This window comes from Corvus kubaryi, unplaced genomic scaffold (assembly GCF_017639235.1).
Source record: "Corvus kubaryi isolate FWS band 111438036 unplaced genomic scaffold, C.kubaryi_AGA036_p1.0 66, whole genome shotgun sequence".
Lineage (NCBI taxonomy): Eukaryota > Metazoa > Chordata > Aves > Passeriformes > Corvidae > Corvus > Corvus kubaryi.
In genome coordinates, this window is record NW_024582054.1 from 15395322 (window position 1) to 15409747 (window position 14426).

General features: G+C 43.8%; 1 protein-coding gene across 6 annotated transcripts in view; it reads left to right on the forward strand.

The window, feature by feature from the left end:
* The window catches only part of ADCK1 (aarF domain containing kinase 1), a 77464-nt gene that overhangs the window by 48570 nt on the left and 14468 nt on the right, over positions 1-14426 (forward strand). For all 6 annotated transcript variants that reach the window (XM_042047518.1, XM_042047514.1, XM_042047513.1 and 3 more), the window contains 3 exons: positions 5255-5413; positions 9150-9308; positions 12497-12613. In XM_042047518.1, the coding sequence (XP_041903452.1) occupies positions 5255-5413; positions 9150-9308; positions 12497-12613 (435 nt within the window). The remainder of the gene's footprint in view (positions 1-5254; positions 5414-9149; positions 9309-12496; positions 12614-14426) is intronic.

Here is a 14426-nt window from a genome sequence, read left to right on the forward strand (position 1 = left end):
GTTTAGTGCTATCTCTATCTTTCTGCCTCAGCAGAAAAAACAGATTGAGTCATCTTACCAAGTGAATTCCAGCTTGGAGAATCACAGCACAGGGAATGTGCAAAATTTACCTACCTTAATCGGTTTCTTGCTGTCCACTTCCTCCATGGACTTGTGTCACAGCTGTATCATTCCCTTTGTCTTGAATGGATTTATACCACCTTTTCCATGTGCGTTTTCCTGTGCTGCTACGTGGCTTCAAAATGATAGGTGACTGGTCAGCTGATCCTGACCATTGCAACACAATGCTCTTGGTAATGGAGCTCTGTTGTATCATGGCCTGCGGTGAGTATCCTGGAGACAAAAACAGTTCCAAATTAATCATGTGTTACCTGGTCACTCCCTTTTAAAATAGCAGGACATCTTATAGATTAAAGTCTCCAAATACAAAATGCAAGACTCAGGAGCAATTACAGTATGCTGTGATCAGAAGAGGAGTTGAGGTTTTGTTGGTTTTGAGGAGATGAGTTGTGAAATTGTAGTTGAGGTTTTGAATGTTTTAGTTTGCACTGGTTTTGGTAATAAAGGAATAGTATTATCCCTGCTTGGCCTCTTTTTGTGAATTATTTTGCACAGCTGTGATTGGTGAAGCTGTCAGGCACAGTGAAGTGTCTGGAGATGGCATCTGCCTGAGATGGTCTCAGCTCTTGCTGCATGTTCCCACTTGTGCCAGACTCTGGCCAAGTTCCCTAACAGAGGCATATTTACCTTTGTTCTGTCTAATTTACCATACTAAACAGAAGCAAATTTATTATTTGAAAGCTACATGACAGACCTTTCATGAAGATATACTGTTACCAAAGCTCAGGGTTTATCCTGGATACAGGGCTACTTTCATTTGTGGTTTCCCTGTACCCTTTGCACTCCCAGAAGCTTACAGGGTTTATCAGAAACTTTCTAGGCTGTCAAACAGTGACTGAGTCCCAGCTTGCCACAGGTGGAACAGTTCCTCCAGTGTCCATCCTGCTGTCATTGAGACTGGTCAGTCTGTTGGGAGAGCTTCTGAAGAATGTAAGGATGACAGTACAGATCAGACCAAAAGCTGGAGCTCACCACTGTCTCCAGATGTAGCCATGGTTGGCTAAGAGACAGTGGGGTTCAGCAAGCTAAACAGCGCGGGACTGTTGAGATGCCTTCTGTTGTTAGTGATCCTGCATCTCACTGCACCCTAAATTTGTCCTGAACAAACTGCTGACACATGGCCAACATTCTTCACAATGGCAGAGCAGAACCACCACATCTCATGTGGAATGATGTTTTATAGTGCTGGGCTGGGAAAGGGCTCTGTGACTCAGGCTTCTGCTCCAGGGTACTGTGCTAGCAGCCTTTCTGGAGAGGGAAGAGAACATACCTCTCTGTGAAGTAGGCAAGTTGAAACCAGGCAGTAATACTCCATCATTTGCTGCAGCACATGGATATAAAAAGGTTGGGATTAAGAGGCAGTATATTTCAAAAGAAATTAGCTAGCAAGACATGCACATTTAACTTTTATGGTTTAGAGATTAAGATATCAGTCTGGAACTTGGGATATCTGGGTTAAATCCCCGCTCTGTCAAAGACTTCTTTGAACATGCCAGGCAGGTCACCTAAGGCAATACTTTCGGAAGGGACGCAGGATTTGGGAACTTAAATCCAGTTGACTTCCAGTATCTTCCTAAGTGTTTAAGGACAGGATTCACAAAAAATACTGAGGCATCCTGATGCTCAACATTGTGGCATCAAGGTGGTATGTGCTGCAGACCTTGGGAAGAGCAGCTGTGCTTTGGGAAAGCACTTCAGCATGTGAGGAAGCCTGTAGCTGACATCTGGGAACTCCTGGAAGGCATGAGCTTTTGCAGGGGCCATGGTGGCTGTGCACCTCATATCATGGCACTCTGGGCTTAATGTGGTCTCTAGGTGCAACCTCAGCTCAAATACATACTAATAAGTGTCTAAGTAGATAGATCCTTTAAGAGCTTTTATATCAGTTCCCTGAGGTGTGAATACTAATACCAACAATCATGAAAAGATTTCGCATATTTAAAATTAAATGAGCTTCATTCTTTAGAATTAAGCAGTCAGGGCTGTGCTTCCAGTGAAGTACAGTGCACATTCATTTGCTGGTGGAGCATGTGCCCAGTGGGGACCTGGCTATGTAGAAGGAGTGAGGGAAACCACTGTGTGCAGGGACACCGCTCACCTGTACAGCTGTAAACCTGCAGCTGGCTGTCCTGTTCCTTCGAAAGAGCAGCCCTAAAGTTCCTTCTAAACCTTTATTAAACCTGTTGGGAAACTGCTTGTTTCATCTCCTGCCAGGATTACAGATGGTAACAGCGAGTTTGATGAGGCCATTTGAGACCAGCTGTAGAATGGAAAAAACTAGAGAGTTCCTTAAGTTAGGTGGGCTCCAAGACTTCCCAGACCTTTGCTTGCTAATTATCCATCCTGGAAATGACAGTTTTTGTTAAGGGTGCTTGTGAGCACTAAGGGCCTGCAGCCTGTTCCAAGAACTCCCTGCTTGTATGAAATGGGTGCAGCCACCTTCCCTTGGAAGGACCCACTCCCTGGCAGGCAGTGTGGGAACCTAGCTCACCTCTTCTCTGCTTCCATGTCATACCGCCTCTTGCTTGCTTTTGCCTGTCTGGGACACACAGCCTGCAGCAGAGGCATTAGCTACCTCCAGTGAGCCAAGAAAAGACAATTCCATAACGAACAAGGGTCATTTGCTAAGTGGGGGGTCCTGGAGCCCAGCCATAATTGCGCTTCGGCTTTATCTCAGCCTCACACCTGCTCTTGTAATGGCTTGGCTGTGATCTGCTCCCTCTCCCTGTGCATGTTCTGCCCTTTTACTCCTGGGGTATCCATCAATTCTCTGTCCCTGTTGCAGTCCCTCGCCTTTCTGTCCTTGCCTGCAGCCTGTGAATGTGCACAGATTTGCCCTGGAATTGCAGTAGGGCCAGTGGGCAGGCTCTACTGGACATGACTGCTAACCTGACTTTCATGTCCTAAGTAGCAAGTTTTTAAATGAAAGTCTTCTATCCAAAATAACTCCTAGATGCAGCGTTCTTCAGTTATGTTTCTTTAGAAAATTTAGTCACACGATAATGAGGTGGATATTATTCCTGCCAGAGGGAACATGTGCGGCTTTTTTTTTCCCCTGCATGCATTCAGTACTGGTGAAAATGGTTGGATTGACAGTGTAGGCAATTAAGAGGTTTTGAAATCCAGAGCAGATGGAATTTTATCCAATTTATATATGATCTTACTATAAATGTATGTTAGTGGATTCAAGCCAGTGAACTCCCAATTCTGTGTTTTAACCTTTGGGGGATGTTACCCAGCCTTATGACAGCTAGACTAGTAACCACTTTGTAAAGGGTACATCCCTCTGATACGAGGATGTAGGGTAGGGAGAGAGCTGAAGAAAGTCCCAGCTTGACCTCATATGGCAAATTCTCTGCGTTTTTTCTTCCTTATGGAATTGTGCAGCCCAGCATGCTCTTGACCACCTTAAATCTTTACCCTTAACAGATCCTCTCTTCAGGCAATAGATAAACTGCACATAAAGGTAAAAGTCCCTGTGTCTTGAACACATTTTCCCTTGAGACACAAATGTCAATAGGTTTGAATTATGGACCCTCTGTAATTAAAAACCACATAACTAGTTGTTTTTAAATGCAGTTGTTTTACTTAATTGATTTTGCCGCCAGGAGCTACGAGAATTAATTAAATAAATAAAATGCACCTTCCTAGTGAATTACTGGAGTCAGCTGAGTCTGTGTTGGTATCTAATTACTGCAAATGCTCCAGTTTGTTGCTAGCAATAGTTTTCTGTGGAAGGGGCTGGGAGAGAAGGGGTAGGGTGGTGTGGGAGGGGGCTCATTCCTTACCAGCTGCAGGAGGGAACAGGCTGCTCCTTGTAGTATTTTTCTTCCTTTTCAGCAAAAAGAGTATTCGTTTAAGGCTTTGCATGAAGACTTTGCTTAGAAGGTCTTTATTCATATTTAATTGCTAGGTTGCTGCAGCTTCCATCTTTAATTATGTATTAAAAAGCAGGTTATAAAATGCACTGACATTCTTTCTTTTTTGTTACTGCATAAATTACAGGCTTCCTAACTGCTCACTCGAAATCAGTTGAGCCCATGAGGAGGGTAGGACAGGTTCCCTTTGCTGACTTCTGGAAACTTCAGAGTTTATGTTCACCTTGCCCTACAGAGCAGGACAAAAATCCTCAACTAGCATTACATGAACTAGGCCTGAAGCCACATATCTGTGTTGGCCCTTCCTGTGAGCTGACTGACTGTGGAGGGCCCTGGCTCATCAGCCAGGTCGATACCACACTACCATGGGAGTAGTGTTTCCAGAGCCTGCACTAGCTGCTGCTGCACTCAGGGTCTCTAGCAGGGTGCTGTGTTATGCAGGGCAGTGGGCCTTTGCCCCTCTGCTATTGCCTCACCCACATCTACCTCAGGTTTTGCTTCCTGGACCTGCTCCTGGTAAATCTACTTCATCTGCAACTTTTCTTGTAGTCTAGCCCTGAATTTCTCAGCCAGAGCTTCTAATAATTTCCTCTCCTACTCACGAAGTGCTTTGCTGTCCCTGCTTGGTGCTTTTTCTGAGTTGAGAGCACTGGTTACTTTACAGAAGGTGTGACAAAGTCCATCACATTAAACATGTTTTCAGACCAAGTTGTCAAGGTTGAAACAGCAGTTTTTGTCCCCCTGCCCTGAATGCAGCCCTTAACCACTGCTCCCAGTCATGTGCTGGCTTTCACCAAGTAAGCTAGCTGCTGCTGCTGTAATGCACAGGAATACACACTGTCAGGTTTCAGAGGGTGACGGTGGGTGGTATTAAGTATCTGCAAAAGAAATATGTGCAAAGGAACAGCTGTTGGCTTCTGCACCCAGGATGCTGACCATAATCACTCCAACCCATTTTCAGGACAGCCTGGAGAAGTTCCTCATGTACTGCCTGGCCGCTACAAGTCCAAGATAAAAGGTGCTGCTGGGGCTCTGCCACAGGTTTCCATAAGCAGAGTATCTCCAGGGCACTTGCACGTTTGGCAGGCTCTACTTGGAGGCCAAACAATGACAAGGCTAAGGGAGGGGACAGAAGAAGGATGAAAGGCCTGAGTCTGCCCAGCTTTGGCACAGGAACTCTCTGGCCTGTGGGCAGGGCTTTCCTGAGAATAGCCTCTGTTACCCCAAGCTGATGCCTCTTTCTCTTCTCTCGGCAGATAAAAGAGCTCTTCTTGAGTTTTGAGGACACTCCCTTGGGAGCAGCATCACTAGCCCAGGTACACAAAGCAGTGCTGCAGGATGGGAGAACAGTGGCGGTGAAAATCCAGCACCCCAAGGTGCAAGCTCAGAGCTCCAAGGATATTTTGCTCATGGAGGTAAAACTACCTGTTGACTTCAACTTACAGAACAATTGCCATTGAACCATATGAAGACCACATTCACGCATGGTGTAAGCAGGTATAACAACACCAACCTGTAGCTTTGAAACCTCCACAGAAATCAGTGCTGTCTTGTAGGATTAACACAGAAAATTGGTGAGGATTGCAGTGCTGGTGAATGTGTGGATGGAGAGACTGAAAAACAGGGTAAGAGGGAAGGAGGGCAGAAGGAGAAGACAGGTAAAGATGAATGACATCATAGTAAGTCCATATACGATCTAAGAACTAGAGAGTGAGTCCTGAAGTCTCTTTTCAGCCTGTGTGCCCATTAACTGGTCTCAATTCTCTTGTAGTCAGGGCTATGTGGCCAAGGAAGATCATTCCCCATGATTAGCATGTTTTTTTCGATTAAATTCTAGTGTGGATTCAACAGTGGATGAGGTTGCTATGATTCAGTTTTGTTTCTTGATGAGCTCCTTAATGCTGAACTGATTCATAGTAGAAACAAAAACACTGAAATGCAGAAAGGGTCACCTAACAGGGGAAAATACACAAATGAGGGATTTAGCTAGGAAAAGAGTTTCAATGCCTGGCTCCTGTTCCTCTCCTGAATGGTGGATACCACTCATATTTCCCAGTGCAGTGCTGTAGCTTTTCCCAAACTTCTAAGTCTAGCCATGGAAAGGAAGAAATGGAGAAAAACTGTGGCACTGTACTGCATTGCAGCAGACAAAGATGCCAGCAATATGGTATAGAACAGGAAATGGACACAGGGCTGAGGTGGAGGAGATGGGAAGGATTAGGTCTGTAAGTGGTAACACTGAAGCTTTTTGCTCTCCTAATAAAGCATGTATATCTATATGTATACATATATATGTATATATATGTGTGTGTGTCTGTATAATACAGTAAGTGCACATTAATTGGCAGACAGATAGGTCCATGGGACTAAAGAGGGGAAGTTTAAGCTGAGGAGTTCTGATGAGTGTTTGGAGGGTGTTGCTGATGAAGTAACACAGTTCTCCATCACAGAAGATCAGAAATCAAAGATTCTGCCAGCACCCTCTCAGAGTACCACGTAACTAAAGCTTCTCTAGGCTGTTAAAATACCCTGCTTTGAGCAATCCTGGCTAGTCTGCATAGAAACACAGCTGGTTTGAGCTGGGGCAAATTAATTTGCAGCTGAGTATTTAATTTGAACTTATAGTGAAAGAAATTTTTGGGTTCCAAAAAGATGTCCCAATAAGATAAGATCTGTCTGTTTCCGTGCTGGTTTGAGAACACAGAACTGTTTGAACTGGCTTTGGGTCCAGCTGCAGATTTGAATTTGATTCAGATCTTCTCCAGGACTCTGCAGTAGTCTGCCCAATGAATTTGCTTCTGTGAGTAATCACATGCACAGCACTTCTCAGGGGGCTTATGACATCCTTCAGTCCCTCCCAAAACAGAGTAGCAGAAAAAGAGCAGTCAAGGATTAAGGATGAGCAGGTAATGAAAGAGTGTGGGATCAGGGCAATAAGAGGATTCTGTATGAATGAACCAAAACCTGTGTCTACCTTGGGACATTTGCCCTTCCGACAGTGGATATCACAGAAAACATATCTCCTCACACCATGTTGCTGTGATTTCTGGTTATACTGGTAAGAGACATTTAAACAAATTATTTTAGAATGATTCCTGTCTTTTCTGGCTTTAAACCATTCCTCCTGGGAAACTGGAAACTAAACCAGTGTATTTTGTTTTGGTAATTTGGTACTGTCCTTCTTGTACAGACAGTCTAGTTTACCATCCTCAAGATGTGTTGTATATATGGGCAGGTGGCTCAGAACGTGACACATGCAGTTTTGTTTTTAAAAGGTCTCTTTTGGAGTATTGGCTTACATGCACCATCATATCCTTGTGTGGGACTGTTTTTGTGTAGGTTGCATAGAAAGCCAGATCACATGTGCTAATGTTCTGGTCCTTTAAGAATCAGACAGACATTGCAGCTAGGTAAGAGGTTAATTTAAATACCGATGGAGATGGTCTTATTTAGAGACTGCTGGGAAGGAATCTGAACACAGAAAGGTAGCTTGAGGTTTCATAGCATCAGTGCTGACTCTTTAAAAATCAGTACAGCATCTAATAAACCCAGAGAGAGATACCTCACTGCTCTCTCTATATCAATAATTATTTCAAGACAATATGTTAGACAGATGTCAGAAAAGGGGTAGGTGAAATACTTGTTAGTATGTCCCTGCTGATGGTCGAGTTGGCAAATTAATTGAAAAGAGCATTTGAAGAAAGGAAAAAAAATGCATGAATTTTCTCGCGTCAGGCACCAAAGAAATAATCTTGGAGGCCCTATGAAGTTTATGTTCATGTTCATGAAGATCGCTGGTTACATTTCATTTGGGTGACATAAATTTGAAAGGATTTATGCCTCTAGATATAACAGTAAAAAATACAATTCAATAGTGTCTGGAACCTGGTGATTACATTTTTAAAGGAACATTGAGTTTGCAACTGACATTTAGATAAGAGAAGTTGAGACGGGGTGGAGAACAAATGTTGTCACACAACTGAACAGGAGCAGTGATGGTTCATAAATTTATTTTTGTCATACATTTCAATGATAGCAGCTTCCTATGTGTACTTTAAATGTTCCTCTGGCAGTGCAGGAGTTCCCACCTCAGTGGTGGAGATCGAGAAAGGGAAACTGTGCAATAACACACACTTAAAAGCCTTTTTCTGTTTTCGGATAAATGTACAGAACAGGTGAAATAAAGACAGCAAAGCGCATTGTATTTTTATGGTTTTTTACTTGTTTTATGACTCAGTTAGTTAAAAAGAGCCAAAAAAATTATTTTCCTTAAGGTGTGGTCCACATTGTCAGCTTGTGTAAATTTGTGACTCTGGTGGAGAAACTGTCCCTTTCTTTGAACAGAAAGCATACTTGCCTGCTATGCAGCTTTGATTATGCCATCTGGTTGTGTAACGTTGATTCACTCACCCATTAAATGTTGCTTCAAGCAAACGTTTCAAGGAACTTTTTGGCTGGGCTTTTCAAGGTGCTGTGTTGCTGAATACCTAATCCTTTTAAGAAGAGCATTCCATGTGGTGGATATATGATACTTGGAAAATACCTCCTCAGCCTTGTGAGGATGGCTTTGTCTGATGCTGAAGAGCAACTTGCCCTCTGACTCCCACCAGAAGTGTTATTTAAAGATTTGTAACCTACTAACTGTATCCAAATTCCACTGTCTTCTTTGAACTGCCCAGAGGATTTTCTGTGCTCAACAGTGGAAGAAGTAACACAGAGGTGACAAGTCTTACTTTAGATCTTCCTCATCTGCTTTATCTGAGAGCTGTTCAAATGGTCAAAGAATGACATGTAGAATTATCGGACTCAGAAGATAATTGCTCTAGGGCAACACCCTTGGTGAGATCTGGCCATGTCATCTCTTCTCCTGAGATTTACTATCTTCTAGGCAGCAGCCAGCTGGCCTCCCTTTGATGTGTATGCCATCATTTAACTCCTAGATGTGCCTTCTTCTGTGGAAGTGTAGGCCGGAATTTGTGTTACATGACCAAGGCATGACACTGTGTTGTGTTGTGATACTGCAGGAACCCTAAAAGCACGTGGTTTTTTCATCTGTAAGTTATATGGAATGATCCTATCAAAACAGCACAGTGTGTAGCTGTGTGGCTTTGGAGCCAGGATGGAACTGATTGTCTGTTTCCTTGTTCTCAGGTTCTCCTCTTGGTTGTGAAGCAGATTTTTCCAGATTTTGAGTTCATGTGGCTGGTGGAAGAAGCTAAGAAGAATCTGCCCTTGGAGCTGGATTTCCTCAATGAAGGCAGAAATGCTGAGAAGGTTGCTCATATGCTCAAAAACTTTGACTTCCTGAAGGTGAGGAAACACGTATTTCTGTATATGTATGTGCATTAATAGTCTCCCTTACTTAGTCTTAGGCTTCTCATTCACCAGGTGGAGGAACCATAAGGAGGGAGAATGGAGTTCAGCCCCTCTGTGTTGTTCATCCTAGACTGCTCTCCAAATACAGACCAGAAAATGCTCTGAGACATGCTTTCTCCTTGTTTGTTTCCTACTGAATGCACTCTGTTGGGTCGGGAGTGGTGGCTTGGGACCAGCAGTCTCTGGAGCCTGCTACTTATTTTCCCAGGTTTTCTTTCTGAATTTCATTTTCATTTTCTTTCTGAACTTGTTCAGAGACTGTGAATTTGCCATTCGTTGCTGAGCCATCTGATGGTACCTTTCCTTGGGCTCCGTCTCAACTGAGGGCAAGAAATGGACATAGAACAGAAAAGCTAGACTGAAACTGATGATGTCAAGTAGTATTGAGGACACTTTGTATCTCAGGAGGAAGGATGTTCACATGAGTCCTTCCTACTGAAAAAAGCACGTTCTTACTCTAGAATTGGATGTTCATTCTTTATACACATCTATGGCTAATGCATTCATGTTACCTTCATACAGAAACCCAATTGCACCCATGTGTGCTCTTGCCCACTGACATTTTTACCCCACCTCCCCTGCCACACACTAAGGTCACTGACAAATGTCTCAAGTAAAACCAGACATGTACACATCTCATTCTTGGAAAGACATAAGGTCACATCTTCAAAGTCACACTTTCAGAAATCTTTTGCTGACATATAAGAGGCACAAGCCTCAAGTGTGTGCTTTCTGGAAACACGCATAGTGCCGTGGTTGCAGTCACTGATGTGACTGTGCCCATGGCACATACAAAATGGCAGCAAAAACACACCCTCCTGGGGACCTTCCTGCATACACACTTCTAAATGAGCTTTTCACTCCTGTTTATGCAGAAGTCCCAAGATAGAAGTGACAGAGGTCTGAAATAAGGTGAGTTTTTGTTAGACTTTACAGGCTGATACATTCATTTTTCCTTGCTTTTTCCATGCAAAGGTTGTAATTCCATATTGCCCGACTCCAGGCTTGGAGGAGTCCTTTTGGAGCCCAGTGGCAGCAGTGGCTTTCCCATAGACACAGACAGCTAAAAGCCACCAGGGCTATGGAAGGCCAAAGGCAAGTGGTTTTGCTGAGTGGGCACTTACCAGAAGTGATGCACCTTAGAGAATGTATCTGTTGCAGCTGTAAGTAGCATGCTGTGAAGTAAATCCCCACGGAGACAGCCAATCACCTCCTTGCTGGGGTAAGGAGCTATCATGATATCAATATGTGTAACAATAACAAATGACTTGAGATGGCTAAATAATGGATCCTCCCGTCTGACCTGCCAATTCAGAGACGTGTTCATCACCTAAAAACAACAGAAGAATTGGGCTCCTGTATCATAAATTTTCCTGAACACGCTAGAAAGCTGAGAAGTAGATTTTTTGCTGTGAACCTGTGTGAGCTTTTAAAGCCAGAGATAAATTATTTCCACACACTAGCATTAGAGCCAAACATCTGTGAGTAATTAAAAAAATCGCTGAAGAATTTGGCTGTGATTGAGAGAGGCATCTCTGACAGCATGAATAGTGCTTTGCAAGCCCACTGACTTGCCTGTGTAAATCCTGAGACAAGAATGAGTGTTATCGGAAGTGATCTAAGGGATCAGTGAGCTAGATGGGATGGGGAACTGTTAGTTTCGGAGTTAGCAGGCTTTCTCACCAATCTAACTGCAAAGAATGGGCATCCAGATAAGCTGGGAGGGCTGCGAGTGTCTGAATCCCCCTTACTTATAGTGGATCTATGGCATCAAAGTCTAAGCAAGATTCACATGCAAAGTATACCAGGAGTGTTGAACGGTGGGACTGAGGAACACTGAAATTGCTCAGCAAAGGAGCTTTTGATCTGAAGTGGCACACACGTGGTAAAGTAGAAGTGGTCTCTCCAGGACAGGAACAGGAGGGAAGCAGATAGTGTGTAAGGGACTGAGACGTTGTCAATAGTTAAGAGCAGCAAATGCTGCTTGTTCAGGAGCAATGATGAGCATCACCTGTTTTGGTCAGTCAATGGACAACACCTCTTACCTCTTCCTGTCCTGCCCCAAGGTGCTGAGTCCATGGCTGAGTCAGGAGGGTGAGGAGAGGAGACTGCACGGCTGGCTCCCTCTCTGCATGATCCAAAATTATTATCTCTCTAGTGGGGCACAGTAATGGGAATGGGCGGAGTTCCCTTATGTCTTTGGTAAAATGTACATGTGTGGCTTCACCCATGTGCAAAAGCAGATCTGGGCAGATTGAGGGTTTGGTCAGCACAGTGACATGAGGAGTATCCAAAGGGAATTCAGTGAAATGGCTCTTGACAATAGGGACTTCAACATGGAAGAAATTTGTCTGGAGAGGGAGGCTGGAAAATGGGGAGCCAGCCTGAGCAACACTTGTGTCACTGCCTCTCTGGATGACACCAGACCTCTTCTCTGGTACCTCACTCAGCTTGATCTACCACAGCTTGGATGAAAAGTGCGTTGACATTTTACACTCGTTACTTGTGTTGTTGGCAATAAGATAGTTAAGGGTCTCCCATGGTTTCTGTGACAAGTCCCTTATTTGTGACACTCCATTTTTCTCCCAGTTCAATTGCAGATGGCCTAAGTATGCAGGGTTTGTCAGCTCAAAGGCATTCGTGTTCCAAGGGGCTCTGCGGAGATACAATTTATGACGATGGCTTGTAATTTTTAAAGCTGCATAAGTGGACCCTCTGCGTAGCAAACAAAATGCAGTTCCTGTCTAAAGGAGCTGAGTGGATGATTCAGAAACTTGCAATAGGTACTAGTTAAACTGCCCAGCTAGAGGAGCTGCAGAGCAGGTAAGAAAGTTCTCAGACATCACTGGGAATGGGAGGTGGTCAAAATCCTGTAGAGTGTGGCCAGAAATGTTGCATGAGATCAGGTTCTGCTGTGGTTAAATCAGTGTGTTATCCTTGTACACATTGCTGCTGTCCTGGGGAAGAGGCTGATAGATGGATTTACCTCTCTTGTGCTCATCAAAAAACCAAGTCCTCACTTCAGCTGCTTCCAGTTTTACTCCTTTTCTGGGATTTGTGTGATACATTCTCCTTCCCTTCCCAAGCTGTTGCTTGACCTAACCCATCTGTTCCTGTTTCAGGTCCCGAGAATCTACTGGGAGCTCTCAACAAGGCGCGTCCTTCTCATGGAGTTTATGGAAGGGGGACAGGTGAACGACAGGGCCTATATGGAGAGGAATGGCATCAACGTCAATGAGGTAGTTTCTCAGCCGTCTCTGAACTGGGCATGGTGGGCAATGCAAAACTGATGTTGGCCTTGATGCAAAATGGAGGCTGACAAGACAGGATGGGATGGGGCAGAAGAATAAGCACACAGAGATGTGAACAGAGCAATCGATCTGAGAGATCTGTTCTTGTGCTCCTTTGAAAAGTACATAATCCCTTTTGGGGAACACTCTCCTGTATGCTGCAGAGCTGGGGGCATCTTCAAGGAGGCACATGCTCTTACATTATAGACATCGTGGTTTGTTCCAAGATGAAAGTTCCTGTCACCCTCAAGGAACAACTTCAGTTTCTGATTATTTTTATCTCATGGACTTTGCTATTAAGAGAGATTTGAAAAGTTCTGTCTGTAGCAAAACATGGTCAGCTCCATTCATCTGGACAAGTCAGCTGGTCCAAAGTAAGAGAGTTGTTTCTTTGAGTGAGTTTATCTTATACTTCTGCTATAGGCAGAAGTCAAATCTATCTCACACGCACAGATAGGAGAGTGAATACTCCTCAAGTCTTGAAATAGTCAGAAGGGCTTGTTTTGATGCATTAATGAAAGGACTCTTGAGCAATATGTACATTTAGATTTTGAGCTGCGCTTCCTCACAGATCTCAGGCAGCAGATCCATTCTGGGATTGAGGTAGCTAGCATAGCGTAGCTCCCTGGGATTTTCTTTGAATTTTCTCCAACTGCTGGAGATAGCAAGGTTGTAGAGCAGCAGCTAATTTCAGTTCTTCTAACTTGCAGAAGCTTTTGCTTGTGATGGGAGCAATGTAGGCTGAAAATTTCTGCTAATTTTTTTGCTTATCCATGCCTTTGGGAAGGTTGTTTCGTGATGACTTGGCACAGTATGTTCTGTGCAGAAGTGAAATCACGTATTTTCTTGAGTCTGAGCTAGTCTCTAAATGATAGCTAAGAAGTAATTTTTAAAAAGTTGTCAACAGACTTCTACTACTGCAAAGTATAAGCCTCAGAGAGTTCTGGCCATCTGTCAGGTAGAGAATGTTACTCAGCTCAGTGGCAGGACTGAATTTTCTTTCTTCCTTTTCTCTTCTTACCCCCTGAAATTAATGATTAACTTTTACTCATTGCCAATAAAGCAAGGTAGAAAGGAGGGAATACTGAGCCTGTCAGAATCATGTGATGGGAAAAGAGGTCTGTTATTATGGCCACAGTAAGATGAGGTAGGGGCAGTGCTCACCCCAGACTTCTCCTGCAGCAAGGTGCAGCAGATGGGGACAAATATTGCCTGGGTTAATTATTGGCTGCTGCTGTCGTTGCCCTGGGTAAAGGACTGCATGGCATGGTGGGGAGATGAGCAAAAGGCAGCAGACACTGAAAGGAGCATGAGGAGGGGGTTGCAAAACCGTAACCTGGCTTATAGTATGACAGCAGTCTTGGCTTTCAAGAGATGCATGAGCTCCCTATAAATCACCCGTATCTATTTATTTTATCAATCCCTCTATCAACTTACTCCATTTTGTTTTACGGTGTGGAGGAAGAGGAGTCTTTACTAAGCAGGATTTCTCTTTTGTGACAATGCAGCCTTGAAAAGCAAGCTGAGCCTCTCTCCTCTAAATGGAAAGGATCCCTGAGGTGAAAGCTCCCTTCAAACCAGGTTACTGACATTTACTTAATACCGTCTGTAGCAGGATTATCATTAAAGCTGCCCAAAAGCACATTAATCTCTCTGGATCCGTCCAAGTGCTGGATTGTAATGGCATTTAATCAGAGAAGGCTTTGATTTCTAAAGACAAGTGCAAACACTGAAATATCTGCCTGTGGAGCAGTTACTTATT